The following is a 16,752-nucleotide window of genomic DNA, read 5'->3' on the forward strand; positions in this document are numbered from 1 at the left end:
TCGTTAGAACAGACTGAGAAAGAAGTCTTTCTTGAGAGAAAAAACTATTTTGCCTCATCTGGTCATGCCAGCAGCTAACAGCTGTGTCCTTTGCTCTTTCCCGCTGGTGGGCATGTCTAGAGCAGGCCTTCCCGAGTCTGTCACAGCACCCGCCCCACAGCCTCTCAGGAGGGAGGCTCTCTGCTCAGGGCAGAGCCCAGCACGTAACTCTGCAGGCATCCTGCGTTGCAGCCGTGGAGCGGTGCGGCTGCACAGAGGCTGCTGAGTCCCGCGTGGAACTGTATTGGATGGCCATGCCTAGCTTTCCTCGAGTGGGAATGTCAGAAGGATGGCCGTGACAGCCACTGCTACAGAGCTGCTGTTTGGGGCGTCTCTGGAAGCTGCTTTCAGGGTGCCCCCTAGAGCTTTCCTGGAAAAGTTACTTTACAGTCAAGTGACTGAGAAGCTGATAGGGTTATTCCTCTATAAAAATAGCACACACCCTCAATCCTGATTACATTCTCTTGTTTGTATTTTTACTGTTACTTCAACAAATGTTTTTCTGTTGAAGATCCTGCAAAGTTTGCAGAGAGTGCAAATGAGAAAATGATAATGACCACAAATGATTCCCAATAACTTCAAAGAAGTGGGGAAGGGGTCACGTGGACAAATGCCAGCAGGCTCTTTCCCAACCCAACACCCTTGAATGCGGCCTGAGCCACAATGCCGCCGACCTCTGTTCAGCTGCCCATTTAGCCACCTCAGTCTGAGGAGCCTGCAATCCATCTCTCCCTAGTGGGACCCGGAGATTTCCATCACTAGCAGGCCACCTGAGGTGAGGAGTCACACTGCACCTTTAAGATCAGCTTACATTGCGGGATGACTACTTTATAGCCCAGGGAAAGCATGAAGTGTGCCTTGCTCAGCGCACAAATAAAAACCACAGCCTCTACCCCGACTCACCTTGCCTCGGGCACTTGCAGAATGAGCATGAAGACTGGAGTCCGGCAGTGCTGGCCTTACACTGCAAGAGAAAGAAGTCAGTTTGACTACAAATGTTTTTAAAAACCTAATTGCATACCCAACGTATGGGAATCACTTTTGGGGCCTGGGACACATTAACTTCATTTACATGATTTCTAATGGAAAAAAAGGATTCAGTTTTCAAACAAATGGCTCTGGAACAGCCTCCTGGAATAAATTAGGTCGTTTCCAGCGGCAGGCCCGGAGCCGCTCTGGCCACAGGCAGAAGCTGGGAAACCTGGACTGTGGATGACTGCGACCGGCGACCTCCAGTTCATCCAGTTCATCGGAAATGAGCCAAAGAAGAGCTCTGCCCTCGGCGAGGCCGCCACCAGCTGGGTCCTAGAGCCCTCCATGGAGGAGCGTGACGCCAGGTCCTTACTTCTGGGGAGAGGAACTCTCGCCACTTACCCGTTTGCAGCACCAAAAATCCGGGCTGCCCTCCATGGAGGAGCGTGACGCCAGGTCCTTACTTCTGGGGAGAGGAACTCTCGCCACTTACCCGTTTGCAGCACCAAAAATCCGGGCTGGGCACATACTCGAGGGTGACCTCTTTGTCATGGATCATGAGAGTTCCCTATGGAGACAAAGACAGAAGCCATCGACATCAGCCCTCAGAGAAACAGAGACACAGGAAGGCACAGACAGCCTGTCCAGTCCCCAAGCTGAAACATTTTACAAGGAGTGAGCTTATTCATCCACAGATGTCAATGGCTGTTTTAAGCCAAGACGTGGGCAGGTGGCAGAGCAAGCACAAGCTTCGGGCAGGGGAGTGCGAGGAGGCGGCATCCGTCTTCGGCCGTGGCTCCTGCGGGTCGGGGCGCTGTCCCCGGGCAGGCGAGGCCCCGGCTGCTCCTCCAGAGCTCAGGGGTGCACTCCACTCGCCTGCGCGCCCACAGTCCCCGCTGGTAGCTAGCTCACTACCCACAGCGCACTCTCCCTCCTGCAGCCGGAGGCACGGGCCCTCCACTGTCTTCTTCCCCAGGCTCACTCAAAACTCCTTGGAGAGGGCGGGAGGGAGGGCTCTGAACTCCGGTGCCTGGGACCTTTCTTTGGAAACTGGCTGCATGGCAAACGCACCAGGAGAAAGCGGCCCAGCGCGGCAGACAGGAAGGAAGGAGGGAGGGGACAGCTTCACGGAGCTCCCATCCTCACATCTGGAAACTGAAGGGCTGGTGGCCGTGGCCGCAGCATCACCCTGGCTTGGAGCCTACAGAGTGAATCGCCATGAGCGCTGAGAACCAACCACTGGCAAGTCAGCGCTGGGCCAAAGTCTGGCACAGGACAGGGGACGGGCTCCACAAGCCTCTGGAGCTCCGCTGCCTCTGTGCAGTGGACAAGTCATGAAATCCATTTCACACCGAGACCAAAGGACATCTGTTTAACACACACTAACCAGCAGACACATGCGAAAGCAGAGGAGAAATCTCTGCCTAGACAGGACCCTCCCCGACACTTGAACGTGAACTAACCGAGGCTGCAACTGGAACTAGCCCCTGCGCTGCTCATTCTCTGCCCTTTAGGGTCCTCTGTGTCTCCTGAGACAGGGCTCTGAGTTATACAAGGCTGTTCTTTGCAATTGGACCTCAGTTTCTTGCTTGGATCCATACATCTGTCATATAATGCTTTACCTCTCTGCTTTTCACACCAAAAGAGTTAAGAAAATACATAGAATAAAATTACTGTCTTGTCAAAACCAAAGGAGAACTGCCTGCCTACCCAGGCCTGAGAATCTGGTCTCTGAGAAACTGTTCCCTGGCTTAGTCTCAGGCCGGGGGACGACGATAATAAATACTTGCTAACATTTATTAGGTGCTTATTCAGAGCCAGAAACTGTTAAATATGCTATTGTATTTAATTCCCTAAATGATCCATGAGGCAACATCATCTCCATCTTCCAGACAAGGAAACATGTCAGAGGCAAGGCCAGCTGGGGAAAGGCAGAGCCAGGTCCACATCTGGGGTCACAGGAAGGGACCTCCTGCCGTAGTCACCAACTCCTGCTCAGATTAGGGGAGGAGCCAACCCAGGAGAAAAGTGCTGCAGGCAGGGAGGGTCAGGGGGTGGCACTGCACCCTCCCACCTAGACGCGGTGTACCGTCATTTAAACCACGGGCTCTGGGCCGGTCAGTGTGGCGCAGTGGTTGAGGCTGTCACACACACCAGGAGGCTGTCGGTTTGGTTCAATTCCCAGTCAGGGCACATGCCCGGGTTGTGGCTCAATCCCCAATAGGGGGTGTGCAGTAGGCAGCTGATTGATGTTTCTCTCTCTCTCCCTCTCCTGTCCTCTCTTTGAAATAAAAAACAAAACAAAAAACCCAACAACGTGGACTCTGGGTCATGCTCCCTAAATTTAAATCCTGCCTCCACTCCATGACCTTCAGCAAGATCCTTAGCTTTGCACTAAGTTTCCTCTTCTGTGAGTCAGGATGACAGTACCTACTTCATAAGGTGGTTATGACAATTAAGAAAATTAACATATGGCACTGACCAGTTTGGCTCAGTGGACAGAGCAGTGATGGCGAACCTATGACATGCGTGTCAGAGATGACATGCGAACTCATTATTTTGGTTGATTTTTCTTTGTTAAATGGCATTTAAATATATAAATAAATACCAAAAATATAAATAGTTGTTTTACTATGGTTGCAAATATCAAAAAATTTCTATATGTGACACAGCACCAGAGTTAAGTTAGGGTTTTTCAAAATGCTGACACTCCGAGCTCAAAAGGTTCGCCATCACTGGGATAGAGCGTCGGCCTGTGGACTCAAGGGTCCCAGGTTTGATTCCGGTCAAGGGCATGTACCTTGGTTGCAGGCACATCTTCAGTAGGAGGTGTGCAGGAGGCGGCTGATCGATGTTTCTCTCTCACAGATGTTTCTAACTCTCTATCCCTCTCCCTTCCTCTCTGTAAAAAATTCAATAAAATATATTTTAAAAAAATTAGGTGACCATAAAATCTGTTAGGCAAACCTTTAAAAAAGAAAGAAAGAAAGAAAGAAAGAAAGAAAGAAAGAAAGAAAGAAAGAAAGAAAGTTACCATGAGCTTAGCATGGAAAACGGTGGCGGCTCAGCAATGCACTTTGACCCCTCTGTGCCAGACAAGGACGGGCACGCAGGGGAGCAAGCAGGGTCAAGCTGCCCCTCACTCCATCGCCCTGCCTCGCTTGTCAGCTAGTAATGGCTCACGGCTCCTCTCACCCTGGGAAAGACCACACTTCCCCTGGGAGGGACGCTGCATGTCAGAACCTGCATTTTTATGACAACTCAGTGTTAGCTGCCAATTGCTGGGCCAAATCTTAGCATCCAGGCTCAATCTCCTGGCTTTTATTATCAGTACCTGGTACAGAAGAGGGACTAAATGCTTGAGAACAAAAGACTGAATGGCCCCAGTATCCCCGGAACACTGGCATGCACAGTGCACAGGAGCTCTGGAGAGAGTGCCGCTATCACAGACTACACCGCCCCCCAGTCCATGTGACATGGGGCTGCCATTGGAACGAGGCGCCTGGTGAGTGACAGTCAATTGCAAATTCTGATTTCACCACTTGGCATCCGTGGAAGCAGGAATTTCTAAGGCAAGGAGCACTTATGCTTCTCAGGGAACAAACATGCTGCCCAGGAGCGGTGGACGAGCTTCGGTTGGAGGGAGGGACCCCCCGCCAGAGCACTCACTGACATTACCTTCACCTTATATATTATATTATAAAGGCAATGATTCTTACTAGTATTCCTCAGAGTCCCTACAACCACTGCTAAAGATAGGAAATGGCTTCAACACCGCTGTTGTTTGAATAAGAATAGACACACCACTTGTAGGAGAACAATCGGGTTCATCTCCCTCTCACTCCCCTGATGCTACTGTACACAGGCAGCCAGACACCAAGCATGGGCCTGAGATGCACTACCCCGCCCTCGCCCTCGCCCTGCGATGCCCTTTCTTCAGGCTTCACAGAGCAAAGATCCACCGGTACCTCCCAGGGAAGCAACCTGGGGGGGTAGGGGAGTGGTGGTGGTTAATAAATGGGTAGGATGATTTCATCACTTTTGGTTGCCCACTTTTGTCTATTATCTATCATCTTCACACAACGAATTTTTATTCATCATTTGAATTATTGGGTCACTTATTAAGCTACTGAAGTAAAGGCCCAGAAAGACCACGAGTCTGATGAACCAGGTGTGGCTCCTAAAGAGGCACCATGTATTTCAAAGTAAAGCCAAAGATACCTCCTTTCTCAGGAGTGTACTAGGAAGATTAGGTTTAAACAGATTAGAGTAGGTCCTCGGGTGATGTCGGAGATCCGTTCCTACGGCAACGTAATGCGGATTTTCGCCGTAAGTTGGAACCCACCTACATGAGCACCTACGTCACTCACATGGACCACACACACAGCAGTAATGAAGGGAAACAGTACAAAAAATTTAAAAGAAAGGTAACAATTCCTGACCTTTACTTGTGGTAAATAATAAAAAAAAATAAAGCACATATGTACATACGTCGAAATGACAGAACTTTTTTTTTTTAATAAATTGGAGATGGCAACGTAACCACGAAATGACGTACATCAAGTCTGACATAACCTGAGGACTGCCTGTATAACCTGCTGAAATCTGACCAAGCCCAAAGCTCTCACCCAACAAAGTCCCACACAGGTAGGTGTTCCTAAGTACGTCTTAAGTCAGTGATGGCGAACCTATGACACGCGTGTCAGAGGTGACACACGAGCTCATTTTTTTGGTTAATTTTTCTTTGTTAAATGGCATTTAAATATATAAAATAAATATCAAAAATATAAGTCTTTGTTTTACTATGGTTGCAAATATCAAAAAATTTCTATATGTGACACGGCACCAGAGTTAAGTTATGGTTTTTCAAAATGCTGACACGCCGAGCTCAAAAGGTTCGCCATCACTGTCTTAAGTGGTCTTCATGTGAAGCTTCAAAAAGCTAGAGATAGTCCGGCCAGTGTGGTTCAGTGGCTGGGCGTCGACCTATGTACCAGGAGGTCACAGTTCGATTCCCACAAATTGGTGTTTCTCCCTCTCCCTTCTTCTCTCTGAATTCAATGAAAATATTAAGAAAGAAAAAAAAGGCTAGAGACAACGCCCTCCTGAAGACCAGTGTAAGTCCTTACTCTCCGCCTCAGGGACGCGGTAGGGGAGCAATCTGGGTGTGAGGCTGTTGAATTCAACATCCACATTTCCATTTCCCTTTAAAAAAATTTTTTTTAAATTGACTTCAGAGAGGAAGGGAGAGAGAGAAAGAGATAGAAACATCAACGATGAAAGAGAATCATGGATCGGCTGCCTCCTGCATGCTCCCTACTGGGGATTGAGCCCACAAACCAGGCATGTGCCCTTGACCAGAATCGAACCCAGGACCCTTCAGTCTGCAGGCTGACGCTCGATCCACTGAGCCAAACCAGCTAGGGCCATTTCCTTTTTTGCTGCTCCTCTTAGAGACTTTCTAACTCCATTTTGTGACTGTCAACCTTGAGAAGGACTTGAGTGAGAAAAGTGAGACTCTCCCCTATGCTTATGCTGGCTGACAACCAAGCCAAGGATTTTTAAGGTAGTGGGAGGGCCAGGAGAAAATGGACACGCCTTTCTGGCCAGGAGCTTCGCATCTTTGTTAAAGATCGCCCGACACAAGCACAGTCACAGGGGAACTTTGTCCTGAGAATACAGCCGCTTCAGGACGTTACGGACCGTCTCGTTAATGCAGGGAGAGACAGGATCAACAAGCAGGGAAAACTTGTGCATGTGAGCCTTGTGAATACCACTCACACTGGGAAGTCGGCAATCCCTCTTCTAGATTTGTGCTTCTTCCAAACACAGACGGGAGAATCGGGTTACTGGTGCAGAGAACTGGTACTGTTTATCAGAGATAGTAATCTTTACTCACACAGCATTACGGTTTACAAAGGCATTCTTCACAAAGGCCCCCTCACTCAAGCCTCATGAGTGGGACATAGATAAAACCTCCTTCCACACGGAAAGGATGGCGGGGTACATGGAGCAGCCTGCCAAGATTACCGAGCTTGTTAGCAACACAGAGAGGACTAAGGGCAGGCTTTCTTCTCACCATACTGCTTTTTTGTTTGATTCCGTTTTTAAACTTCCAGGGAGTCAGCCAACTCATCATACCTGCCACGCCAATGACTTCTGATAAAAAGACACACAAGGTAAAGGCTGAAGAAATTCACAAGCAATGGACCCACAGGGAGTTTAGAGAGACCTGCTTCTTGACAGCTCTGCCACACACCCCCCACCCCCACCCCGGCCTCTCCAGGTGGTCTTCACGCTCTCCAGCACCTACACTTACTTAGGTGCTCTGCCCAAGACACAGAGGCCTGCCAGGAAGTAGCTGCTAGCAGAAGTTTCAACCACCGTGACAGAAAGAATAAAACAAGCGGAACCAAACAGCAGGTATAAAACAGAAGTGTCATTTCTCTTAGTGTAAAAGAGTAGTTTTAATATAAATCTTTTGCAAAGTAACTAAGCGCATTCTTGTTGGTGCAAAGATATGTTCGATTTCAAACATTCTGTGAGACTCACTACTCCCCAAGGCCAAATCCAAAATGAGGCAGAACAAGGAAAGGAGAAGGAGGGGAAAGCAGAGGCGGAGACCCTGGGGGAAGCTCGCAAATGCTCTGTGACAACGGACTCCGACCCTCTGCTTAGACTGGCCTCTCACCCGCAGGACCTGCGTTGCCCCCTGAGCAGCCAGGAGACCAGCCCCTGACGGGACCGCCACTGGAAATAGAATCCACTTCAGGATCCAGTTAAGATCGACGGGCAGGAAGACTGCCTTCCTGGCTGCTACTTATCTTGAGATGTCTTTTCTTGTCCAGACGGAAACACAACAAAAACATTTTCTAAAATCCTCCTGAACACTTCTTCTCACTGCCTGACCAGTTTCTCTGTCATTTCCTAAGAAAACACACCAGCGCCTGTGGAAGCCGTGCTGTGCTCTGTGAGGGGCATGGGGGGCCTTTGCTGCCCCGATCCCCCTAGCAGCTGAGCTGCCCTGAGGCCGGGTCTCCGACAAGCTCTGCTCCAGGACCACAATCCCCTCCAGACCAGGCCCTGGCGGACAGCGACTTGGTTATTTAAAGGCTTAAAGGCGTCTGGTGCTGAGAACACATCCCACTCACTCCACCACCGCTCCCTGCCGGTCTGTGTGTATTTAAGGTAAGATCCCAGTTCCTCCAAAAAATGTCTCTTATCTAAATGAACACCTATCAGTGATCTGTGGTCTTGGAGATAATTTCATTAACCGAGGCCCAGACTTCGGAAAAATGGACTCGTCTGCCCAGGGACCCCCGGACTCTTCCATCCTATGAGGCACGTGAGTCAAAAACAGACACAATATAAACACACAGACAAACGAGTAGGCAGGTAAGCAGTACAACAACCAAAGTCTCTCTCCTCAGAAAAGGAGGCTCCACCACGGGAGACTGCCAGGCAGGTGGGGTGCGCAGCCAATTCCTTCCCACGAACACTGTACTCTACAGAAATGATTGACAAGCTCCAGCTATTACACCTAGACTCTCCAAACAACTGTGAACCACTAACATGCAAATATTTTTTAAACTTTCAGTTTGTTAACTCTATATGTTTTATTTTTGTTATTATTATGTTTTTAATCCTCACCCAAGGACATGTTTCCACTGATTTTTATAGAGAAAGGAAAGGAAAGGAGACGAGAAACATCTATGTGAGAGAGAAACATTGACCAGTTGCCTCCCGCATGTACCCTGACCGGGAACTGAACCCACAACCTTTTGGTGCATGAACGACACTCCAACCAGCTGAGCCACTCCGGCCGGGGCAACTTTACACGTTTTAGAGCAATGTTTCATCAAATGCTTGAAAGGACCTCAGTCTAGTTAAGATTTTCCTTGTTAACAATAACTTTATTTCCCAACAAAGATCGGACCGAGCTCTTAGTGGGAGTAGGTTACACTTGAACACATCTTACTGACAATTCTCAGGATTCCCTTCAGAGCGCAGGCCTCTGTAACCCCCGCTTCATTGCGTTTTTCTCCTCTCAGCTGGTTTCAATCACGCCGTCAGGGAATGGAAGTACTCATAAAGTAGAGGACAGAAACACGACACAGACATCGCGTGTCCGTGCCTCAGGATTTTCTCAGTTAACCCCAAAATAACTGTGGGCTGGGCAGGGCAGAGGCTTTGAATCCCAGTTACGGAGGCTCCCACCACGGCAGTTAGGACCATTCTCTCCCGCATGTTTGGGCAGCTCTGTGACACGCTCATGTTCTGAGGTGACTCCTGTTCCAGCTCCCCTGGCTCTTTTCTCCTGGAAAAAGTGGACCCTAAACTCAACACACAGACACCCAGACACCCAGACAGACACACACAGACACACACACACACACACACACACAGACACCCCCCTCATTGTCTGGGTCAGCGGTTCTCAACCTGTGGGTCACGACCCCTCTGGTGGTTGAACGACCCTTTCACAGGGGTCGCCTAAGACCATCCTGCATATCAGATATTTACATGACGATTCATAACAGTAGCAACATTACAGTTATGAAGTAGCAATGAAAATAATTTTATGGTTGGGCCACAACATGAGGAGCTGTATTTAAAGGGCCAGAAGGTTGAGAACCACTGGTCTAGGTTCTCTAAATCGAATCACTATGGCGGGAGGGAGTTCCTAAGACCAATGTGGAAAATGCAAAGCTCTCTACTTTGCTGTTTATTGAATAATGGAACCAGCAGCTACTCTTCTGGCCTCACCATTGAAAAGAGATGTGATCTACTGGCTCTTTACCTACTACCTCCCACCCAAGACCCTTAGCTCTCCTAAAGGCAGTCTTAATTAGCCTCACTGGTTTCAAAGTCCTTGCTCGGACATTCCAGAGAATCCTGCTGACACGCTTCCTACAAAAACAGCACCCTGAAAAGATAAACAAAATACAGAGCCACCAGATCTCTGAACCCACACTGTTCAACCACCGTTTCAGGGAGGTAACCACCCATTATACTTTTCTCTTAGGCAAAAAGTTATAGAGCCAGTATCACTCTGACAGAAGCTACAAGACTAAGAACAGAAGCTTCGAGTGAGAAAAGGTCCTCATCATTTTAGGTCTACCCGTTCTCACCTGCAAATAGCACCAAAGCACCAAACTTCAACCCCTAATATAAACAGGCGGTGGACTTGACATTTGAGACCTGCTCGAGTTAACTTAGTTCATAGTGAGGAAGCAACATTCGTGAACTGTAGGCTTGTGGCAGCCCCTACAGCAGATATGATAGAGAATGAGGGATGGTCTCAGCACAGGGCAGAAACCTCTGGTAACCCCGGAGTGTGGGAGAAGACAAAGCCAAGGTCTCTAACATCCCCTAACTAGAGTTGCTGCCAAATCTAAAAAGGCATAGCCCACAGCTATCCAGAAACCCTCCAACAGGCCCTAGAAATCTAACACAGACTTAACCCTTAGATGCCTTTAAACACCCTCGGACCATCTAAAACATCAAAAGGCATTTCTCAGCGCAGTCAGCGTAGCTCAGCGGTTGAGCATCAACCTATGAACCAGGAGATGATTTTTTCCTTATTATGGAGGAAAAAAAATCCCCAAGGGCTATGAAGGTGGAAGATGGCATCTGTGATTCTCTCCCATCATTGATGTTTTCATCTCTCTCTCTCCCTTCCTCTCTGAAATCAATTTTAAAAAAGGCATCCCTTAGATTTGCTTGAAGGTTATCACAATAACCAAAGTGACCATATAATTAAAATTTCTTATCTCTTTATAAGAAAAACTGGGGGAAATAAGCTTAAAAAGGGAGAATGTTGGGTAATGTTAGGAAGCACCTTGAGATTTCTGTTAGACAGAACAAACGACATGCCCAGGCTTTCTAAGGTAATCCCAACTTCCGGTTCCATCCTGTTGAAAGGCCACGTGTCGGGCAGCGCAGACCAATTGAGGCTGCTGAAGACAGTCAGCATTGCCATACACCACTGGCTTCTCTCACAAAGATTTCAAGTCAATGTACTAAGACTGTTTCTTCTTGTGGGAAGACTTAGAGTTTCATAGATTTTAAAATGCCTTGACCTTTTCCCCTACCACCTCCTCATCCCTCAAAATCACTAGCTATAACAGGATATGTATTCTTTTTAAAATTTATTTATTATCAATTTAGGGAGAGAGCGAGAGAGAGAAACATCAATATGAGAGAGAAACATCAATCGGCTGCCTCCTGCACGCCCCGCACTGGGGATGGAGCCTGCAACCCAGGCATGTGCCCTGACTGAGAACTGAACCAGTGACCTCTTGGTGCATGGGACAATGCTCAATCTACTGAGCCACACCAGCCAGGCAGGATATGTATTCTTTATTCAACAACAAATATGTTTCCTCAGCTGAGTAGGCATGGGGATGATATTTTAAAGCATGAGGACAATAAACAGGCACACTTTTAAAGAAAGAAGCACATATCTCTATCTGAAATTCTTATCAGGAAACATGCAGAATGGAAAGAGTTCTTTAATATTGTCAGAAGTGAAGAGAAACAAAACGAGTGAGGCATTATGCTGAGAAGGCCAGTGTGCTGACAGTTCACCAACAGTTTAGGCATAAGGTGCACTATGAGCTGCATGTACAATAGACAAAGCCGGATGTGACCCAGAGAGGAGAAAATGATCAACCACACCGAAGAAAAGTGAGAGTCCAAAAATAAGTAAGATCCAGATATATTCTTGCTAAGAAATACCTGGCAGAAATGCTGATGCTTTTATTCTTTCAGTACTTTTAAAAAATATATTTTTATTGATTTCAGAGAGGAAGGGAGAGAGAGACAGAGACATCAATGAGAGAGAATCATTGATCGGCTGCCTCATGCACGCCACCTACTGGGGATCAAGCCCACAACCCGGGCATGTGCCCTGATGTGGAATTGAACCATGATCTCCTGGTGCATAGGTCAACGCTCAACCATTGAGCCACACCAGCCGGGCAGGAGGTATTCTTAAAGGGAAGGCCAAGTCCATTTTCATCCCTTCTTCTGTCCCATTGGTTGGCAAGTCAAAGTGATGGCTGACACTCCAGCAGCCATCCTGGATAGTAAGGCAGAAGTCACATGTTGAGGACTGAACGGGCCTGGGCTCCTGATGTTCATGGCACCGCTGTAAGAAAGCCTGGATGACTTAGACCTTGCTCATTAGAGAGGAATAAACTTATGTACGCCACAATTCTTTTCAGTGTTCTGTCACTCACAGCCAATTCTAATCCTAACGGATATAGAAGAGTTCTTTCCAGTGCCATTTTAGTTTTGTTACATTCTTATAGCTCTCCCATGTCTTCAAATTCAAGACTAAATGCAAGCCCCTGGACAACCTACCTGCACTTTCCAAATTATTCCTTTCACTACTTCCCAGGGTATGAGGACAAGAATCAGACAGGAAATTTGGAAGAAACAACATGTGGCCATCTCTGTCAGAACAGAAACAGTAAACAGTATCACTATCTGCTATAGAAGATTATAGAAGTACTGGCTCCCTGGCATATGTTGTCAGTTTGGCTCAAAGAAACTTATACACATTTTTAAAAATTATAGAAGTACTAGTACCAGAATTTGGAAAATTGAGAGATTGTTCAGGTTGGGAGGATTAGAGCCTTCTTTATTATGAAGAAAAATAAAACCCCTAAGGGCTATGAAGATGGAAGATAGCATCAGAAACACTTTATTCAACAGTTACTGATCCAGTTGACAAGTATTGACTTAGCGCATCCTCTGCTGCAGGTCCAGCTCTACACCATGTGGGTAGCGAAGGGAAAAAAGAACCAGTCCCTGTCCTCAGGGGCCTTTCCAAGTAGCAATGTCTGGCTTTACCTGGCGACAGCTGCTTTAATGGGCATGATCTTTGCTAGTCATTTGCCCAGACACTTGGTCCGGTCCAGCTATTTACTCGGGGCTCCAATACTACCTAGAAACGACAGAAGCAAAGTGATCCTGTAGCTGCTCCCGCTCCTGTGCCCAGTTCCTGGGCACTTGAGTTTAAAGGTGTAGGGTAAGGTTCTTGGCTGTTCTTTGACCCGACTCCTAAGTGTTGTGACTCCAATGCGGGTTTAGCGGGTTCCTGTACCCTGGAAGGTGCCAGCTCAGAGCACGCCTGTGCTTATTCCTAGCAGGGGTCTAAGCTCAGGAACCTCTTTCAGGGCGGAGAACATTAGTTTGGGGGCCTTGCTCAGGAAAACGCTCCTTGGGGCTCTTCTGAGTGCTTGGGATGAAGGTGCCCCAGTGTCGGGTGTTAGAGGCAGGAACAATACATGTGCCATAAGGGTGGACTCTGAGAACCTGTAAGGCCGGGAAAGAAAAAACTAGCTGCTCAAGAGTCAGCTGCTGCCGAAACCGGTTTGGCTCAGTGGATAGAGCGTCGGCCTGCGGACTGAAGGGTCCCAGGTTCGATTCTGGTCAAGGGCATGTACCTTGGTTGCAGGCACATCCCCAGTAGGAGATGTGCAGGAGGCAGCTGATCGATGTTTCTCTCTCATTGATGTTTCTAACTCTCTATTCCTCTCCCTTCCTCTCTGTAAAAATATCAATAAAATATATTTTTTAAAAAAAAGAGTCAGCTGCAAATCCCGGCTGTGCTCCAAACCCAAACAACAAAGACTGACCTCGTCCAGGGCAGCACTGTCCTGAGGCATCGGGTGAAACATACCCCACAGCCGAGGGAGAATTCAAAATGGCTACGTGAATGCCCTAAGCAGCCAGGCAGAATGGAACCTGGCCACTGGATCTGTGCGTATTCAAATAGGGTCTAACAGGCTGTCCATTTGCAGAAAGCACACAAAAAACCGAAAGCTTCAGTATTTTCACTTTTAGATATTGACCCAAGACAACTGAAATATACATCTACACTAGCAGTTCTCAACCTGTGGGTCGCGACCCCTTTGGGGGTCAAACGACCCTTTCACAGGGTCGCCTAAGACCATCGGAAAACACATATAATTACATATTGTTTTTGTGATTAATCACTATGCTTCAATTATGTTCAATTTGTAACAATGAAATTGGGGGGTCACCACAACATGAGGAACTGTATTAAAGGGTCGCGGCATTAGGAAGGTTGAGAACCACTGAAAATGTGTACATGAATGTTCACAGCCGCATTAACCACAACAGCCCAAAGTGGAAACAATCCGAATGTCCATCAGCTAGTTAATGAATAAAGAAAATGCGCTCCATCCATACAATGGAATGTTCAACTATTAAAGGGAATGAAGTACTGATTCATAGTATAACGTGAACTTTGAAAACACTAAGTTAAGTAAAAGAGACCAGTCACAAAAATGTGTATGGCCCCATTTATGTGAAACATCTCAGACAATCTATAGACAGAAAGTCGGTTAGTGGACATTTAGAGCATGTGCGGAAGAGCAGAGGGACATGGGTGTGACTGCTAAGGGTACAGGATTTGTTTTAGGGGTGATGGAAAAGTTCAGGAATTAATGGTGATGGTTGTACAATCTTGTGAACATATTAAAACCCACTAAATTATATACTTTGAAAGGATACATTTTATAGTATAAGAATTACACATCAATTAAAACAAAGACAAGAAAACACCAAACAAAGAGCTTTCAGGACTGGACGACTATTGCCAGAACAAGGAAATGCAGTTCTTTTTCTTCCCTCTGCCACACCCTGGCCCACCTAACCGCCCTGCCCTACAGCCTCTCAGTGAGCACTCTGCCTCTAGCCATTTCCCCTTGAACCAGGTACACCCTGCCACACATATCCTTACTACACCCCGATTCTTGCCAAAGCTCTGGTCCCTGATGACAATACACAACTGAAAATGAGAGGACTCTATTTAGACGGGAACATCCATTTTCCCAACAAAAAGATGGTCAAAAAGCAATCTGACCACCTTGAATGAATACATTTTTAGATATATGAATGAAATTAGTCATATGTCTACCTACTTACACTTAATTTATTAATTTAATTAATCTTGGACATTTAAGTTTAGAATAATGTGGTCTTAATTATGACTGTCCCAATACACTGGCAAATATATAAACATACGTAGCCCCCCTTATCTCTGGGGATACATTCCAACACCCCCAGTAGATGCCTGAAACCATGAAGAGTACTGAACCCATATATATATTCCCCCCCAAAATGTATACACGCTTAACAGTTGATAATTCAATTGATGTTTCTTTCTTTTCAAGTTTAACCCACTGAAATTAATAATTATTCAAAGTGTATACATTTTCTGCAGACACCCTGTATATTATGGTTTTTCCTACATATACATTCTTATGATAAAGTTTCATTTATAAATTAGGCACAGTAAGAGATTAATGAAAATAATAATAAAATAGAATAATTAGAACAATCCTATATAATTAAAGCCTAATATGCAAATCTACCAAACAGCAGAATGACCAGTCGCTATGACACACACTGACCACCAGGGCCCCCCCCCCCCCATTGCCCTGCTGGTCGCCCCACAGAGGGAGGCGACTGGCGTGGCAGTGGGGGGTGGGGGATGGGGCCGGCGCCAGGCCAGCCAAGGTGGATGCCAGCCAGCAGGGGCCCCCAATCACCCTGCCAGTCGCCCTGCAGAGGGAGGTCACCAGCGGGGGGGGGGGGGGGGGGGGGGGGGGCAGTGAGCAGGCAGCATCAGGCCAGCCAAGGTGGGTGCCAGCGGGGGCCAATCACCCTGCCAGTTGCCCCACAGATCGGCCCTGGCCAGGCCTAGGGACCCTACCCGTTTATGAATTTCGTGCACGGACCTCTAGTATACTATAATAAAAGTTATGTGAATGTGGCATTATTATGTAAAATAGGAGTCACTTGAACATGAGCACTTAGATACCACAACATTCTGGTAACCAAGACAGCTACTAAATGACTAACAGGCAAACCTACAGTGTGAGGATGCGAGACAAAGAAATGATTCACGACCCAGGTGGGACTGAGCAGGAGGCATGAGATTCCATCACTCTACGCAGAACGGCACCCGTTTAAACCTTATGAATTGTTTATTTCTGTTATTTTTCATTTAATATTTCTGGACCATGGGTTACTGAAATTAGTGAAAGCGAAACCACACATAAGGGAAACTACTATAGTATGGGGATCGGTAGTTACTGAATGACTGCATGTAGGTAATAATCAATGAAAGTTTTTTTTGTTTTTCTTTAATATATTTTATTGATTTTTTACAGAGAGGAAGGGAGAGAGATAGAGAGCTAGAAACATCGATGAGAGAGAAACATCGATCAGCCGCCTCCTGCACATCTCCCACTGGGGATATGCCTGCAACCCAGGCACATGCCCTCGACCGGAATTGAACCCGGGACCCCTCAGTCCGCAGGCCGACGCTCTATCCACTGAGCCAAACCGACTAGGGCCCTCTCTCTCTTTATTTTTTTATTTTTTTAAAATATATTTTATTGATTTTTTACAGAGAGGAAGGGAGATAGAGAGCTAGAAACATCGATGAGAGAGAAACATCGATCAGCCGCCTCCTGCACATCTCCCACTGGGGATATGCCTGCAACCCAGGCACATGCCCTCGACCGGAATCGAACCCGGGACCCCTCAGTCCGCAGGCCGACGCTCTATCCACTGAGCCAAACCGGCTTCGGCATCAATGAAAGTTTAAACAATTAGGCGAAAGACTGAAGACACAAAATTCAACAAGTCCACTCATAGGTATATATTAACAGAGGAGTATACCTATTCATTAAGCAC

The 16,752-nt window shown here is 47.1% G+C and overlaps 1 protein-coding gene across 2 annotated transcripts in view; it reads right to left on the minus strand.

Moving 5' to 3' along the window:
* The window catches only part of RBM6 (RNA binding motif protein 6), a 68,563-nt gene that overhangs the window by 12,650 nt on the left and 39,161 nt on the right, over positions 1-16,752 (minus strand). For both annotated transcript variants that reach the window (XM_081106295.1, XM_081106296.1), the window contains 2 exons: positions 1,505-1,579; positions 943-1,003 (listed from right to left, as the gene is read on the minus strand). In XM_081106295.1, the coding sequence (XP_080962421.1) occupies positions 943-1,003; positions 1,505-1,579 (136 nt within the window). The remainder of the gene's footprint in view (positions 1-942; positions 1,004-1,504; positions 1,580-16,752) is intronic.

Source organism: Myotis nattereri (assembly GCF_964212035.1).
Source record: "Myotis nattereri genome assembly, chromosome: 14".
NCBI classification, from domain to species: Eukaryota; Metazoa; Chordata; class Mammalia; order Chiroptera; family Vespertilionidae; genus Myotis; species Myotis nattereri.